Genomic DNA, 18773 nt, shown 5'->3' on the forward strand with positions numbered 1-18773 from the left:
TTTTAATTTAGTCTGGATGTCAATTTTAGATGTGCATAAAATATCTTAGATTTGTATAAAATTGAATATGTATTTTGCTTAACTCAATCGTCAATTGTCTCATAGAACACATATATTTACTTAGTGAATTTATTTTGAATTTTTTTTTATTGATACTTACTCGATAACCCGCCTGAATGGCCTTTTTAGAGCTATATCATAACTTCAATTCTAAGTGTGCATAAGTAAATTTTAAATTTACATGTAATTGAATATATTAATATATGTATTATCTCATAAAACACATATATTTACGTAATCAACTTATTTTGAAAATATATTTCAGTGATACCTCTATCATCAATTATGATTGAGGCAACAGTTTTGTCGAATTGCTTTGCATTCGTATCAACATGGACGTAAGAGGAAATATTGATAGTTCATGCTTCAAATGAGTCTTGCATTCACTATCCAACGGATCATGGATTAAACAATCAAGGTTCGAAAAAATTATATCTAGGAGACTGTCGTTTTCAAAATCTATTCCTCAACTCACGTCTTTTAATTTTGGGGTTGAAGTATAGTACCTTTTGAGTTGTTCTTTATCCAAAGTTCTTCTAACTCTAAACAGTTTGAATATTTCTTGAATTGAAAAGACATTTAACTTTATAAAAAATATATTTTGTGTCATCAATGTCAAAATCACTAGCATATTTATGAATTTGATATAATTATATATATATATATATATATATATATATATATATATTTGACACATACAATAAAAAATATATTCATTTATATTTCTTCATAATTAAAATCTAAAAAAATATGAATATAGTACACATACGTTACTTCTACCTTTCGGCCAAAGAAAATCATTTTTAAAAGGAAAAAGGGTCTAAAATACCCTTAAAGTATTATAAATGATACAAAATTACCCTTCATTCACTTATTGACTCTAAAAAAACCTTGTCATCCACCTTTGAGTTTAAAATTGACCACTTATCTAACGGTTTTAAATTTAATTATTTAAATATTTTTTAAAATATATGGCGCTCAAACATTTGTTATAATTTAACTTATTGATATAATTTATAAATAAATCACTGCCCACCCGTTACTAATTAGATATTATGTTCATCTTAATTATTCCTTTGTCTCAATTATGTGATGGTACTTAATAGATAATTTTTTTAAAAATAATATAATAAAGTTTTAATATTTAAAACAAATCATAAATATTTATTTAAAAAAACATGAATTAATTCGGGATGAGCTAATTCTTTACTTTAATCGTAAATTTCGAATTCAAGCTTGAAAAAGAAGACTATTGAAAGTGTCCTTTCAAATATGCGGTTCAACCTAAATTAGATTGGGGCTTTATTCGAACTCGAACAATTTCGTCTTATTTTAGTAGTGTTTAGGATGATTTTGATAGTAGAATTGATTTATTAGTTGGGTGAATTTAATAATTAATGAGTGGATAGTGTCTTGGTTTATAAATGATATTAATAAATTAATTATAATAAATATTTGAGCGCCATGTATTTTAAAAAAATATAAAATAGTTTAAATTTAAAATCGTTATATAGGTGGTCAATTTTAAACTCAAAAATCAAAACGGATGAGAAGGGTATTTTGAAGTGGATAAAAAGGACATTTTTGAGTCAACAGGTGGATGAAGTATAGTTTTGTACCATTTTCAATATTTCGAGAGTATTTTACGCCCTTTTCCGTTTTTAAAATTCAACAAAATATTTATTTTCCAAAATGCAGAGCTCACATTCCCTCCAATGGTATCAAACACCCCAAAGTCTCCATTGTAGAGCTTCCCAAGCACCTTTGCTCTTCTTCCCTCCGCATGCCATGGCTATAATGACCCACCCCTTCACCACCCCACCCACCACCCACCCCAACACAACCCGCATCCACCTATCCACCTCCATCTCCAAAGCTACTTCTCTCCCTCAGCTCAAACAAGTCCACACCCAAATCCTCCGTCAAAACTTGTCCGATTCCGATTCCAGTTCCCTCCTTTTCGACCTCATTCTTTCTTCAATTCCTTTACCTTCAAGCCTTCAATATTCGCTGTCCATCTTCTCCACTTTGCAAAACCGACGAACCCATCTCATCAACAAGCTATTTCGTGAACTTTCACGTTCTAAGGAACCCCATAATGCGTTATTGTTTTTGGAGAATGGTACAAGAAATGGGTTGGAAGTTGACAGGTTTAGCTTCCCGCCATTGCTGAAAGCTGCGTCGAGGGCGTTGGCGTTGCGTGAAGGGATGGAGATTCATGGGTTGGGTTGTAAGCTTGGGTTTGATTCTGACCCGTTTATTCAAACTGCTCTGCTTGGAATGTATGCCAGTTGTGGGCAAATTCAAGATGCGCGGTTGGTGTTTGATAAAATGTCTGAAAGAGATATTGTCGCTTGGGATATAATGATTGATGGGTATGCTGTTATATCCATTTAATTACTACAAAAGTTGACTAATTTTGTTGCTGTTGTTGAATCATTTTTAGTTGATGAATTTTCAAAGATGTTTATTAAGTTTCTTATTTATTGCTTGCTGACCTTTTTGCTGTGTGTTTCACAGTTACTGTCAGAATGGCCTTTTTGATGATGTATTGGTGCTGTTGGAAGAGATGAGGAGCTCTAATGTGGAACCCGACTCGAGAGTTTTCACAACCATTCTATCTGCTTGTGGTCAAACTGGAAACTTAGCTCTTGGGAAAGTGATTCATGAGTTGATATCAGAGAATAATATCATTGCTGATTCTCGTCTGCTAAGTTCTCTTATCAGCATGTATGCAGGTTGTGGCTGCATGGATTTGGCTCAGAATTTGTATGACGAACTGTCACAAAAGAATTTGGTGGTATCAACTGCCATGATTTCAGGGTACTCAAAGGCTGGGCAAGTCGAAACTGCACGCTCTATTTTTGATCAAATAACAAATAAGGACTTGGTTTGTTGGAGTGCGATGATATCTGGCTATGCAGAGAGTGACCAACCACAAGAGGGTCTTAAGTTACTTGACGAAATGCAGGCATCTGGAGTGAAGCCTGACCAAGTAACTATGTTAAGTGTTATCTCAGCCTGTGCTAATCTCGGCGCATTGGATCAAGCAAAAAGAATCCATATGATTGTTGATAAGTACAGATTTCGAGAAGCTTTGCCTGTAAATAATGCCCTAATTGATATGTATGCCAAATGTGGGTATCTAGACGGAGCAAGAGGAGTTTTTGGTCGAATGCGAAGGAAAAATGTTATTTCGTGGACTAGTATGATTAGTGCACATGCCATTCATGGAGAGGCTGATCAGGCCTTGATGCTTTTTCGTCAAATGAAAGAGCCCAATTGGATTACGTTTGTGGCTGTCCTATATGCTTGTAGTCATGCCGGACTAGTTGATGAGGGACAACAGATCTTCTCATCAATGGTGAATGAGTACAAAATCACACCTAAACTTGAACACTATGGTTGCATGGTGGACCTTTATGGCCGAGCAAATCGTCTCAGAGAAGCCCTGGAGCTGGTAGAGAGTATGCCTATGGCACCAAATGTTGTCATTTGGGGTTCACTAATGGCGGCTTGTCGGATCCATGGTGAGTATGAACTAGGAGAATTTGCTGCTAAAAGGCTCCTCGAGTTAGATCCTGAACATGATGGAGCTTATGTCTTCTTATCAAACTTTTATGCTAAAGGAAAACGATGGGAAAATGTTGGGGAGGTGAGACAACTTATGAAACACAAAGGCATATTGAAGGAACAGGGACACAGTAAGATTGAAATGGGCAATGAGATACACAAATTTTTAACAGCTGATAAGAGTCATAAACATGCTGATGACATCTATGCAAAGCTAGATGAGGTAGTTTGCAAGTTGATGCAGGTCGGTTATGCTCCAAACACTAGTGTTGTTTTAATTGATGTTGATGAAGACGAGAAGAAGGATGTAGTTCTTTTGCACAGCGAAAAGCTGGCTCTTTGTTACGGATTACTGAAAAGTAATAGGGGATCACCTATCCATATAATTAAGAACTTAAGGATCTGTGAGGATTGCCATAACTTTATGAAGTTGGCATCTAAGGTGTTTGAGAGAGAAATTGTTGTAAGAGATAGAACTAGATTTCACCATTACAGAGACGGTTCTTGTTCTTGTAAAGACTATTGGTAACAGCAATTTGTGAAATAGAATACATTGTATCATTTCGTCCTCGTTTCTCTTTAACATTCAATTTCATTGAATAAGTGCAGGCAGAACAATTCTGGCTACAGGGGATATAGTATTTACAGTTGAAACATAGAACAACATAGTACCAAAAGATGCTAATATTGAATTCTCAACGTTCACAGAAGAACAAACATATAGAGCTTACACCGCGAGCTCTCATGAGGGATGAGAATGCTTTATCTCATAAGTTCTATTTAGGTTGGAACCTGGAGCCTCTCTATTGTGAAATCACTCTGCTGGCCCGCGAAAGAAGATGACAGCCAGAACTCTTGTTTCAACTTTTGAACTTCTCTTCTCAGTCTGAACTTCAAAAACTCCAACACAGCTGAAACCAATTTTCCATTTTCAGTTAAAGGACTTCGACTGTACTCTAAAATCCATGTATTTGGGTCCATTTGCACAGCTGAACCACTCCATTTTTGATGAGTCCATGAACTATTCGACTTTCTAATCAAGTAACCAATCTCACCATTGGACCACTGTTTAAAATGAAGATGAAAATATCAACAAAACCTTAACTTGATGAAGTAAACTCGAAAGAAAAGATAGGACAGAAACAGAAAACAGTCGAAATTATGTTACCTCAGTGAGTCTTCCTGATAATATGGTATACGAACGAGCACAAAATCCAGCTGTGAGCAAACCAGCTGTTTGTAAAGGCCATCCCCATATACTCAACTCTTCTGAACTGGACTTGTACAATGTACATCGCGAATTCAGAAGCAAACCATCCTATAAATCAATCGAAAAATCTACTTAATATTGGTATCCCCAGCATGAAGCAAAAATATGCATCGCATTTATGAAATCTATACCTGGTTGATTTTCCAAGTAGAATTAAGAGGGCTGCAACTCGATATTTCATCGTCATCAATTAGACCTTCAAGCTCCTTCTTAAAGAACATCAATCTTTCATCAAAATCCTTCAAACCCCATGATTTTTCACTCAAATTCTTAACAATTTGTTGCGACAATTGAGGCTGCAAGAACCCAGAAACCACCGAAGAAAACCCAAATTCCAACCCTAAAACAACACCCAATCCAAAAATCAACCGCATCAATAGAACCCCGAATCCGAATCCCCTCTTCCTCTTCTTCACCTTCTCATGAAAGCTCCCTCTAGCAGTGGAATTGAGCGGAGGGGACATGGACGAAGAAGCAGAACTGTTGCTACTTGATTTGGGGGTCGAAAAAGTCCTCGATGGGGTGTAAGAAATGGGGCTTCTTGGAAATTGAAGAGCTCTACCCGCTGAAAGTTTTGTGATTGAACTCTTGTGCATGCTGTTAGTCATCAGATCGAGAGTTGCATTGAAACTGGCTATGCAGATTTCGCAATTGCAATTGGTATCTTTTCGACATCCCGGGAAATAGTAGCTGTCTTTCATCTCGGAATCCATGACGGAGGTGGTCGACGATGATTTCACGGAGGAATTCGGCGTTGAAACTGGTGTTGATTTCATGGTATTTTGAGCTATGGAAATACCCAAAATCTGGGGTTTCTTTGTTGTTTAAGGGAAGAAGATAAATGGGGTTTGAAATTTGAATACAACGGTCATATCCTATGTAGAATATTTGGGGTGTGTGGTAATGACATATTTACCCCTTACATATCATGTCATTTATTTGGAAAAGATTTAAAAATGACAAAAGATATAAAGTGACACCTGAAGTCGTCTCAAATTTTCAAAAAACACATTAACTGTGCAGATAACTATTTCGAACATATATTATTACATCATTTTCGGATCAATTCCAGATTTTAAATGACAAGTATAATTACACACCAATCATTGTGTGACAAGTGTTAATTCAATTTGAAATACTATTTTTTTTTTCATTTTAAGTTTTTCTTTATTTCTTTCTTTTACTTTTTGACTTATATTATTTTTATTATTTTTATTTTAATTTCATTTCAATTTTATTTCATTTTCCACCCCAACTTTCAAGCTCCCTCCGTATTCTTTCTTTATTTCTTCTTCTTCACCTCTCATCCTCACCTAACCCCACACCCATATCAAGTTGAGCCCCTCCTCCATTTTCTTTCTCTTTTCTTCTTCTTATTTGGTCAAATTTTTTACTTTCCAAAATTATATTATTTTCTAGATTTTGTTGAGTTATTGATAACAAAACTAATTATTTTTCTAAGAAAGATCAAAACTTTGAAGGTATCATCATTTAATTTATCTCATTTCCATATAAATTCAAAACTAGAAATGATAATTTTGAAAGCATTAAGAATTCTCCGAAAATTGAAAAAGTTTAATTAAAAACTGGATAAAAAACTAAATAATGTCTACTAATTGTCTTGAAATCTAATGGGTTTATCACATTGTTCGAAATGTATTAAAATATTTAGATATAATTTCAAAATTGAAGAGAGTTAAACTAATAGTAGATAAAAGAGAGATCGAGTTGTGGTAAAAAGTGACATTAAAAGTGATAAGTTAATGAAGATGACAATGAATATTTGAAGAAGGAAGAAAGAAAAAAAATAATAAGGAGAAAAAGTAAAAATAATATAAAAATAAAAATATATATTTTATAGTAAAATTCTTGTAAAAATAAAATTATATTCGTTTTTTTAATTTGTTCACGCTCTTTAAGAGAGTGCATACACTCTCCATGCCTGATGAACAAAAAATGATGTAATAATATCAGTTCAGGATTGTTTAGGGGGTAATAGGACACTTGCATAGTTTAGGTGTCTTTTTGAAATTTCGGGACAACTTCAGATGTCACTTTATGTCTTTTTTCTTTAAAAATTATATACATTAATGGTAAAAGATTTAAGATTTTTGGATCCGGCTCCTCCCATTTTATTTAATTAGCAACATATTACCTTGTTCACAAAAATAGTCAAAAAAACAATAGTAATAAGTAATGGGATTCCCACTTCGTTTATGGGCTTTAATGACGGCTAGATGTTTTTGCTTTGAGAAAATATGAAAATTATCTTTCTTGAAGTCCAAAAGTTATTTTTATTGCTAGTCAAACTCGACTTGAACCCATGACCTTATCTGTCAGGACAGTTTTTGATAAAATAATTTTAACTCTTTACTTTGATGTCGAATCAATAAACAGTTTAATGCATTAGAAACTAGACTCTTAGACCCGTGTTTGATATGTAATAGGTCCGCTAACACCTTATATATTGAGAGATATATCATTCCAAATCAGGTCATATACAATTATATCAGAAACTTTCTTATAATAAAACTTTTCACTTAAGATTTTTGTTTCAAGACTCTCTATGCCTCTAACTTCCGTCTAAGAATTTCAAGTGACTTTATATAAGCGTAAAATTTATTTTTTATTTATCATGATATCGGAATCATATCCAATATTAGTCCCCCATCATATATTGTTCACACTCTAAATGTTCAGTCTTGATCGTACGAGGGGTGTTGACTCTCATATCTTTTGTTGGATGGAAAATGAACTCATGATATAATCTTACACGATCCTTCCTTTATGAGTTGATTTTAGAACTGAGTTAGACATTAGATTTTTTTTTTAAAACCTATTTAAGCAAAATAACATAGGATTGCTGAGCTACCTCTAATTTTTCCTCAAGATGCATCTAAAAATCTTGAATCTTGTGAATATTGGATATATAAGTTTCCACCATCCACCGTAGATCTTTAATCTAGACGGTGAATGGAGTCCAATGTGGATGAAACTAAAAAACAAAATGGTCTCCAATGTATAGCATTCTTTATTTTTTTTAATTATTTCTTTCATTAAATATTTATATTATATTTTATGATTGGGTGGCCATGAATATTTGGAAGAAAAACAAAGAGGAAGGCTATTTTGGTGGATTTTGAACCTTGCATCTGAATACATAGTGATCTACTTCTTTTTTATTTTAAACTATCGCTTTAACTTTTTTCACACATTACAAAATGTAATGATCGTTAATTTTAAATTTAATAATATATATATAAAAAAATATTCTTTGTTTGAGACAATTATTAACCTATTATAAGATAATCAATTAATCTTTGCATCTAATTAAAGCCTATAATTAACAACATACCAAACAACTACCATTTGGCATATTAGGCCCCCACCTACATTTTGCCTTTCCTATATTTAGGAACCCAATAGCATATATTTATATACCTAATCAAGAATTTCTCCAATTTAAATTAGTGGACAATACAAAAACACCTCAATTGATAGACTAGTTATAAGTTCAAAATTAATTATACACCACTCTTCACTATGATTTATCACGTGGTACTTATTTTTCTATACATTGTGTCAATATTAATCAATAATGAAATTTATTGTAGATTTTCGTGTTAGAAAATCTATGCATTAGCGTATAGTCGATGTCTTGAGGGTACGCATTTATTAATGGGAGATGGACTATAATGAACGTCTACGAGATCGATAAGACGTGTTGAAGTGAAAGCCTATAGTATTATTAATTAAACACAAATGATGTCATATGATAATTTTTCAAAAGATATGTTCAGTCCCCATGCTTCATTTTTTTTTATTTGACTTTTAACATTTAGGTATATCAATTTATTTTGCTTTGTACTTAAGGAACAAAAAAATTATCAATTGGGACCATACATCAAATCCTCCACAAAAAAGAGCTTATTATTAGGGGCCACTAAATCTAAATATTAAGTTGTCATAGATTCTACTTGTCTAATAATTTTTCAGAGTGAAGTTTTTTTTATATAATATTTTGTTTTCTAATTTGAAGTGCATGACCATAAGATGAGATTGTTTTTTTTAAGATTCATGACACAATAATAAACCATTTAAACTTGGACTTGGTTATTAGAGGTCTCTCGATTGAAATCAAGGATAAATTTGATTGATTTGGCGTTGAATCGAATGAACACTCAATTACTATATCATCGCAATAATAATAATCGCCCAATCTTAATCTAAATTTTGCAAATTTTGTGCTGATTTTACACTCCATATGTAATGTACCATCATGCTCTACATATGATTTATACAACGACGTACATAAGATTTTTCAGAAATACTATCAAACTATATCGAGTTAGTCATGCATGAATAACATTTAATTTGTAACAAATTTTGATGATTCATCAGTCTATTTTGTCAAATGGTGATAAGAGTGTAATGACTTTAGTCTAAACCTATTTAAAGAATACCCAAAGAATTGGTCCAGTCTTAATACGTGAGTTTAGGTTTAGTAGGGTAATTTCAGGTTTTGGTTACTATTTTAAATTTATATATTGTTTTAAAGAATTGTTGGCACGTTGTATCAACACGTTGATTTTCACAAAAAAAAAATATTTATAATTTACAAAGCGACGTTGAATGACGACTACAATAATAACGTATATATCAAGTTTAATCTCACAAAGTGGAATTTAAAGGGGGTAGAATATCCATTATTTTAATCTATACCTCAGACCTTTGGCTTAAGGAGAAAAATAGTCTAAAGCAACCCAGAAAAAGTAGTTACCAAATATACCACAAATAACACATAGTAACAACAATAAAACATAGTAACAAAATAATATGATAGTGGAAGTAAAAAACAACATATAATAACATAACTAGCATCAAATGACATGCATCTGACTTATGAGTAATACTACAACTATAATAATACTACAACTATAATAATTAGGACTGGACAATCCACAGCTACCTATTAACTTTCTATCTTAATTCATATCTAAGGTCATATCCTCGATAATTCTATCCTAATTCATATCTAAGATCATATCCTCAATAATTCAAACTACATTGATTACACCCCTTACGAAATTATGACTCTGCCACAATATATGTAAAAAATATCAAGTAGAATGGAAATTATCCAATTCAATTAATCTTGGCTTGACTGGAGTGAGATTACTTGGAATCGAAGATGTCAATGGTCTACACTCTAAGGTGTATTATTTTGACACCTCATAAACCTATTGAAATAGATAATAAAATAATGGCTGATTTTTTTTCTTTTTTTTTTTGTCATATTTTTGCTTTCAATACTTTCACCATAGGAATTAGCTCCATGATCATGGGAAAATTTAAAATGTGCAAGCCATTATTAAAAACAAGAAAAATCATATAAGATATCAACTTAATTATATTTTCCTAAATCATCAAAAAATCAAATCATGTATTAGTTGACCCCCAAATGATCGATCTTACCTTCACTATTAATATAAGGTGAATTTTTGACTCGAATAATGGATTATAAAAAAATATGACGACTCGGTATGAATATCCATAACAAATCAGATACTTTAAGTAGTGAGTTCAGTTGTATCTGTGAAAATATGCCGCACATAGGTAAATTAAGTGTTCAATTTTCACTATTCTCTTTAATTTCAACGATGCCTAATAATAAAGAAGTGCTAAAAAAAATGTTAATGAAATCAAGTCATGTGTTAGTTGAGTTGTATAAATCATTTCCTTTAAATGTTAAAATAGTTGGTGAACTAATTCTATTTTATTTACATGCACAGGGCATTGTGATGAATCATCCTTAATATAAATTAAAAACTTGAATTAATAACAGGTCAACACAATTTAGCTTAATATAATCTGCTGGATCAGATAAGTGTTCAATCATAATTAATTTTAAAAAAATATAAGTGTTCAATCAAAAATAATTTTAAACTTTTCTAATTATGAAAATATAAACATTTGTGTTATAAAAAGGTTTTGAACCTTTTTAATGAAAGCATCTTAAACATAAAGTTATTGAAGCATATGATATTATTCCTATAATAATCTTTATGTTTAGTGGGAAGTTGACCTTAAATATTAAAATTATGAACATATCTGCATTGGGATCTTCCTAGTTATTTGAGTGCTTTTCAAAATCAATTGATTAAAAAATGAAAAAGGTAAAAAAAATTAAAAAATTAAAAGTTAGGAGTTCGAAAAATAAGCTTCTGGCTTTAAAAATGAAATTTATAATTTTTTTTGACCTTTCAGGATGATCATTATTACTCCCTCCGTCTCTAATTACTTGTTCATTTTTTTTATAGTTATTCCTAATTATTTGTCTATTTTGACAAATTAAGAAAGAACAATTTCTTTTACAATTATACCCTTAACTAAATGACTAATTACTTTGAAAAATATAAAATTTTCCCTTCACTTTATAATTAATAGAAATAAAATGATAAACTCCAATATTTTCTTATAAATATGTTAATTTAATAATAGATAAGTAATTAGAAACGAAAGGATTATCTAATATAGCACTAGTCGATCAAAGATATGAAGTTTTTTCTCATAACAGATATTAATGTAACTTATAAATGAGTTTGATATAATATTCTATTTATTATTTTTTAATGCACCACAAAAACTTAAAGGTAAAAAGAGTTTGAGATAAGTCCTAATACAAGAAAAAAATCATTGTTTAATCAACTCAATGAAGAAAATAAAATCAACTTCCTTTCCAACTTTTGTCAAAAAAAAAAAAAGGAGAAAATTTTGTCAAGCTTGATTTAAAAATCTCCATTATTAATTGTAGGGAAAGAATGGAGAAAAAAACAACTCCTTTCTTTCCATTGGGTATTAATTCTGACAATATGAAATAAGCTTAAATATAAAAATAAATGATTAATATAATCTATTTTAATTTATTCGCGTTTAAAATAGTAACTATTATAGTTAGCTGAAAATCACATGGTAATAGTTGAGGAAAAGTAATAAGTAGAACACAACCATATAACATAACAAAAAAATTATCTTCACTAGTAGATTGAAAAAAAATAAAAAAAACATCCTCTATACAAGACAAGATGAAAAATTGGAAATCAAGAAAAGATTTCTCCATGAGAAAAAAAAAAAAAAACTTCTTGTTGTTAGACCTTTTTATTTTCCACCAACCCTTTTTTTTTTCCGGTGATTCATATAATCGATTTCAACTTGTCTGAGACTGAGACACAGACATAACTAATAATAGGAGATAGAACTTGTTGATCTTGAATACTTCTTGGAATTAGATGAATTTGAAGATGATGATGAAGTTAAATCAGACCTTCTTCTTAACATTTGTCTCATTCCATCAGCTACTTTAATTGCTGGATTTGATTTATATTTTCTACAAAATGACATATGTGCTTTAAGAGCATCTTCCATACAAAGAAATTGTTTTTTTCCTCTATTAACTTCATCTCTAACTGCTTCTGAACAAAGTCCACATAGCCATTTTCCATCAAAATTTTCTTTAACTTGACTAATGTAGTCTTGTGTACAATCTTCTTTTAGTCCACAACATTCACACTTTGCTAACTCTATGTCCATTGCAAAAAATAAAACACAAAAAAAGTTTTTCTTTTTTTTTAAGGCAAGAATTTCCCCTTTTGGTTTTGTTTTCTTTATAGGTATTTTGAGGGGAAAAGAGAGGAAAAAAGAGTGGGAAATTGAGAGGGGAGAAAGTGAGAAATTTATAGTGGGGAAAAGTGGCATAAATTGCTCCATGTTATGAGGGACCATTGGCAAATGGAAAATTAGACAACTTGGTTTAGGAGAGGGTCCACGAGTCTGATTAAATTTAAATTTATACATCACAAGGTCTATTTTTAGAAGTGACACTTGTAACATATTTTCGTTTCCATATTTCAAGAGGTTGAACAAAACATCTAATGAAGGAATACGATAAAAATAATTTTTATTGACAAGAAATATGCACATTAATAAAGCATGCTAAATGTTTTACTGATATTAATTAATTGACATTGAAATCAACGTCGTTATAAATTATGGTGACATTTGGAAAAAATATTAGTTGCCTCTAAAAACATATCTAATGACAGTTAAGTTACTATTGTTAATTAATTGCCGTTAAATATCATTTTTGTATAGTATCACAATTAGTGAATAAACGAAATTTTATTTCTCTCCATATGAATCACTTTCTTTTTTTAGTTGGTCCAAAAAAATAAAATGGTATATTTCTATATTTAATAACAATTTAACTTTAAAATATTTAATTTACCCTTATTGAAATAATTTATATTCATATGTTTCAAAAAATTTCTTTCTATTTCAAATTTTGTGTTAATTCAAACTAACTTATATAAAATTTCATTGAAAAAGTATACTACATGGTGTCATATTCTTTTGTTTTATTAGCTTGTCACTTATTGTTATTTTTATGTTATGGTATTTATTAATTGTTACTTTAGGTGGTGGTAGTTTTTGCTTTTGCCTTTGCCTTGAATGACGGTTACTTTCGGTTAGGACTATTCATCGATTTCCAAAAAATTTATAGTAAATTTTTTTTTGGTGACGATTAGGTTTGAATTTTATATTTAAATAAATCACTTATTGTATGCAACAATATAATTAAATTATTTCAAAGGTCCAATTAATTTCAAAATCAAAATCAAATAATAAAAAAATTTAGAAGAAAATTAAATCAAGTAGTAGTAGATAATAGTGACTATTTTGAATTTGAGCTTGTAGCAATATCGTTAAATAATTTATGATTTTTTTTACTATTAACACATTACATTAGAAACGATTAACATATTTTTTTTCTTTGTTTGAAAAGACGAAAAGGGACCACACTAAATTGCATAGGGGTTAGAATCTATCGCTTCTTGTACCCTTGATTTATTTGGATATCGTTATTTTATGTATGTATTAACTATTTCCACTTAAAGATTTTCATTTCATAAATTTGATTAAATTAAATTAATATTAGATCTACATCACAAATTCAAAATCATACTTTAACCACTTTTTTATCCTCTGTGCAATTCATCAGGATTTGGCTAGTCAGAAATATTTTTGATCGAAAATAATGTCAAATTAATTGTGATAAATCCGTTGAAAAATGTTAGCAATGAGCTAAATATTAAGTGCATGAGGATAAATATTTTTATTACCAATAGAAAATTATTACTTTAAGCATATTGTATAGAAATGTTGACCTAGTTGTATTAGTACTATATATTATATTTTATTTTTTATTAAACGTCTTAGTGGTGCTTTTATATAGGCATTTAACAAATTCCACCTTCATAATTCATACTTTAGAATTAAGGCTGTAATTATGGGACCTCTCATTTCAGTTAGTTTCCATAATTTTATTAATTTGATTTGATTACACTCCCTAAAAGTATGATCTACGTTTAGAACCCTAATTAAGTGTCATAATTAATCACAAAAAATGAGTTGCAATAGGGATGATTGGGATCCCTCCACCTTTAACTAGAGGTTTCGGATTCAAGTATTGGAATGAAAAATATTTCTTCTGAGAGTGTCGCCCTCATATATGAGTCCTGCAATGCGCGATCTGAATTTAATTGAACTCTAGTACGAAAATCATATACATGGTGGAAAGAAAAGATGTAATTATCATTGAGTAATTGGATTATAATATTGCAAAACAATTTCAAGTTGAAGTAATTGTGCACATCACCATCCCAATTGAACTCCCCATGATTTTTTTATATAAAAAAAAATCCATTTTTCCCCTTTGCTTGAATATTCTTTCACTTTTTTCCCTTTTCTTACGTGTAATATGGATTAGATTTTGCATCATTATTGATATTGAGAAAATATTATCATAAAGTACGATACTCCTAGATTTTCTATATTATGACTTTTTTTCCTGTTTTTATTTTTTCTTTTTGTGGTATAGTTTTTGGTGGCCTCTTTTCACCATTTTATATCAAGATTTATTTCATTCAAATGCTTAATCTTGACTTGATTAGCCATAATGATTTCTTCTAGAGGGCAATTATTGGCCCTTCTAAGCAATTCTATACCAAGATTCAATCACACTTTTATCTCATAAAAGAAAGGAAAATTATGTAACTGGCTCCTTGAATTTATCGATATATTTAATCTAAACATTTAAGTTATATATGACATGTTTAATTGAGCATCTGAACATATGATAAAGATCATACTAAACACTTTTAGTTCATATTTTAAAAAAAGTTTAAGCGAGTATTCACAAGAGCACATAAAATAGATAAATTACGCACATAAAATAAGTACTTTTCTTTCATTAATTATAAACATCAACATCAATTGGAATTCCACACATGCATAGAGATTTATTACTTAGTGAAGTTAGATAGTAAAATGAGATGACATATTTTAAGTAGTTAACTTATCTACAAAATAATGAACACTTGAGAACATACAGAAAAACTTATTATAAAATTTGAGTAGGAAGTGTCTATATATATGAACAGTTTATCATATGTTCAACCGTTCAATCCAAATATATCATAGTTCAAACATCTAGATGAGTCATATTGAAAAATTAAGCGTTTCTCAATATGTTCTGCTATAATATATATATATATGTATATATTTGAATTTAACCGATAAATAACTCAATAGTCAATCAATATATATATATATATATATATATATTTGAATTTAACCGATAAATAACTCAATAGTCAATCAATATTGAATCAACAGGTAAGTCGAATTCTAATGTCAATATCAGATACCTGAGTTTGGGGAAAAAATTTACTAAGCCAACTATTACTTCATCCTGTTTTGAATGTCCAATAAAAAAATCAGAAAAATATATTATAGCTAGTTTGGAGTCATGTCAACAAGCATTATAGATATCAAATTGCTGCCACTATTAATGTTGCTATCCCTATGTATATACCATAAAATAAGGGGGGAAATCCCTCATTCCAAAGTTAAAAATTAGATATATGCACTCGTGAATTATTATAATAATTAGTCTTGTGTTAAAAATAAATTAAGAAATGTGAAGTAGTGGAGATAATAAGTGATGATTAATTAAGGTACAAATAATTGCATATATTATACCTTTATCAAAAGAAAGTATAATAGAATAATTAAATGAAAATGACTGCCAAAACAAGCTTTCATCAAGATTAAGTAGGGTGATAATGTTGCTAATTAATGGACTTAATGTCGTTAATCCATCATTATGTCTAATTTAGTTGGACTTCCAATGACAACTTAGATTAGACGACTCTAATTACCTATAAACCCATAAATAAGCAATGTACAGTCATAAATAATAATAATATATATAACGGAACTGTTCTTTTACTACTTTTTTTATGAGTATCATCTATATTAACACATCTAGTTGACTCCTGCAATTTTGAGATCGTCTGGTGAAATTATTAAAAATAATAATAATATGTAATATTTTTTTTTATATTTAATATTTTGTTTGATGTAGGTTTTTTTAATGTATGTATAACTAATATTTATTTTATTTTAATTCATGTGACTCACTATTTTTTTATTTTTGTGTAAGAAATCATTGTTTTAGGGATAGTTTCAAAATATTGCGCAGTCTTCTCATATTTTTCAAACTCCGTTTCTTAGACAGACACTCACACTATATTATTTTAATCTCTGTGACTCGTTTTTTTTATAAAAAAAATAAATCATTAGTTTAAGGATAGTTTTAGAATATTGCCTTGTCTTCTTATATTTTTTGAACTCCGTTCTCAATCAATCACTCAAACTACATCACAATAAATTGAGACATAGAAAGTACATGTATTTTTGTGCCGTAAAAATATAATAATATCAAAAACTTTGAGTTTGATGGGAATATATCGATGAAAGGATCAAAATAGTCCCTTTTCTTTGAGTTAAAGCTCAAAGTGATTCATGAGTTTTCACATGAAGCACTAACAGTCTCTCATGTTTGCAATATTGGTGCACTTTTGGTCCTCCTCCAAAAATTTACCTATTTTTTAGCATTAATTTTATCCATAACCTATGTATGAGATGTTTAATCGTCATTTTATATATTTAGTAGAAATAACAACTCCATATGAAAGAATGTGAGAAGAAAAAAACTTTGTTTTGTTTAGCGTATTGCAGATAAAGTCGAGAGGTTTATCACGATAATTTCACGTGTAATTGTACAATTTTTTTTCCTGCAAAGTCATATGTTAAGATATTTTTTGTTTAGCTGCAGTAATATCTAATGAACAGAACAAGGTATTTTTCTTATCACCTTCTCTCAGATAGATTTATTGTTTTTATTATATATATATATAAAGACGATTGGACATTCCTTGTATAAAATTTTGGAGAAAATTAATGTTAAAAAATAGGCAAAATTTTTGGGGAGGACCAAAAGTGCGCTGATAATGAAAACATGAGGGACTACTATTAGTGCTCCATGTGAAAACTCAAGGATCACCTTTGCGCCTTAACCCAAAGGTGAGGGACTATTTTGAGTCTTTCCTCGAAATATATCTTATCAGTCTTTCCCGAAAAAGTAAATTTAATAAAAAATTATTTTAAGGTGAATTACCAAATATTAGCCACACCCCGACTTGACTTCATGTAATTAAGATAATTTGTATATCTACCATAACGACATTATAGTTAGAGAAAACTATATTTGAGATGATAGTTAATATAAAATCAGGTAAAATTTGTCATAATCACTTAACTAATAATTATAACTATTTAAGATTTCAGAAAAATATTTTCCTTATTTTAATTTTTTCAATAGTGATATAACTATCTGAAAAATTAATTCATTAATTAAATTCAAAGTATGTATCCTACAAAATAAAAAATGGAGAATCTTTCAAGCATAAATGCATGCATATATATCCTTTGTTTTTAATCAATATATTTGGATACCTCTCCTTCAATTTATTTTTTATTGAACCTAAGTCATTGCTAAAGTTTGTTATCTTATAGTAAAGAAATAAAAGGCCCTCATTCAAAATTCAGAAATTATATTAGATTGAAGGAAGTAACACATTTTGGTCCACAGACAAAGAATTGCCAAACTTATATACATGTGGGGTTACTCAGGTTTGAGAGACATCACATATTACTAGACTATAGTATATATATAATTTTTCTCTATGAAAAATAAAAAAACAAAACATTATAGCCACATAAAACAGTGTAGTTATTGTCTAGGATTGTAAACATGTGAATTCTTGTCCAGTAGGCAACCAGCATTACTCAGTGGCCAACACAGTTTCCTCCATCAATGTTTATGAGGGGTCTATAAGTTTTTCTACATATTATATATGTATATATATTCCTAGGTCTAGTAGGACTCTAGATATAGCACTTTCAACACTATGGTCTAGTCATCTTGTATATGAAGGATGTGAATTTATTTAAATAATTACGGATCTGAATTATTCGATCATCTATTAATAAAATGTGTATAGAGGGTATAAGTAATGAATATTTCATATATAATATACGTAGCTATACACAACATATAACATTGATTTTTATATGTTTAGGTATACTATGGTCATTTTAGTAAATTAATTGGACGAACGATATATATTTGCAACATTTTCAAATAAATTGATTAATAGCTTATTTGGATGGTTATCAGAACTCTCATTTTATTAGCGAGGGTTCAGTTTTCCACATTGTAATTTCCTCTCCATTCTCCTTCTCCATAGGCCAACACGCATGCATCGACTAATTTGATCCATGAATTATTTGTTAACTTCTATCAATAGCGGTGGAGTTAGATAGGATCAATGGAGTTCAGATGAACCTATTTTGATAGAAATTACATTGTCTATAATGTTAATATTACTTTTTACTTTTATATATA

At 29.8% G+C, this 18773-nt stretch overlaps 3 protein-coding genes across 3 annotated transcripts; 1 reads left to right on the forward strand and 2 right to left on the reverse strand.

The window, feature by feature from the left end:
* Positions 1-1760: 1760 nt before the first annotated feature.
* Positions 1761-4197, forward strand: LOC107029188 (pentatricopeptide repeat-containing protein At4g14820). The gene is made up of 2 exons (XM_015230538.2): positions 1761-2435; positions 2581-4197. Exons 1-2 carry the CDS (start codon positions 1849-1851, stop codon positions 4160-4162), a joined length of 2169 nt encoding a protein of 722 aa, XP_015086024.1. The 5' UTR covers positions 1761-1848; the 3' UTR covers positions 4163-4197.
* Positions 4156-5804, reverse strand: LOC107029189. Its single transcript, XM_015230539.1, has 3 exons — positions 5035-5804; positions 4802-4951; positions 4156-4698 (listed from the first exon to the last, which is right to left on the reverse strand). The coding sequence occupies exons 1-3, from the start codon at positions 5677-5679 to the stop codon at positions 4414-4416; spliced, it is 1080 nt and encodes a 359-aa protein (XP_015086025.1). The 5' UTR covers positions 5680-5804; the 3' UTR covers positions 4156-4413.
* A 6078-nt stretch (positions 5805-11882) lies between these two features.
* Positions 11883-12608, reverse strand: LOC107030572. Its single transcript, XM_015231841.2, has one exon. The coding sequence runs from the start codon at positions 12491-12493 to the stop codon at positions 12143-12145; it is 351 nt and encodes a 116-aa protein (XP_015087327.1). The 5' UTR covers positions 12494-12608; the 3' UTR covers positions 11883-12142.
* Between the last annotated feature and the right edge of the window lie 6165 nt (positions 12609-18773).

This window comes from Solanum pennellii, chromosome 9 (genome assembly GCF_001406875.1).
Source record: "Solanum pennellii chromosome 9, SPENNV200".
In the NCBI taxonomy this organism is placed as follows: domain Eukaryota; kingdom Viridiplantae; phylum Streptophyta; class Magnoliopsida; order Solanales; family Solanaceae; genus Solanum; species Solanum pennellii.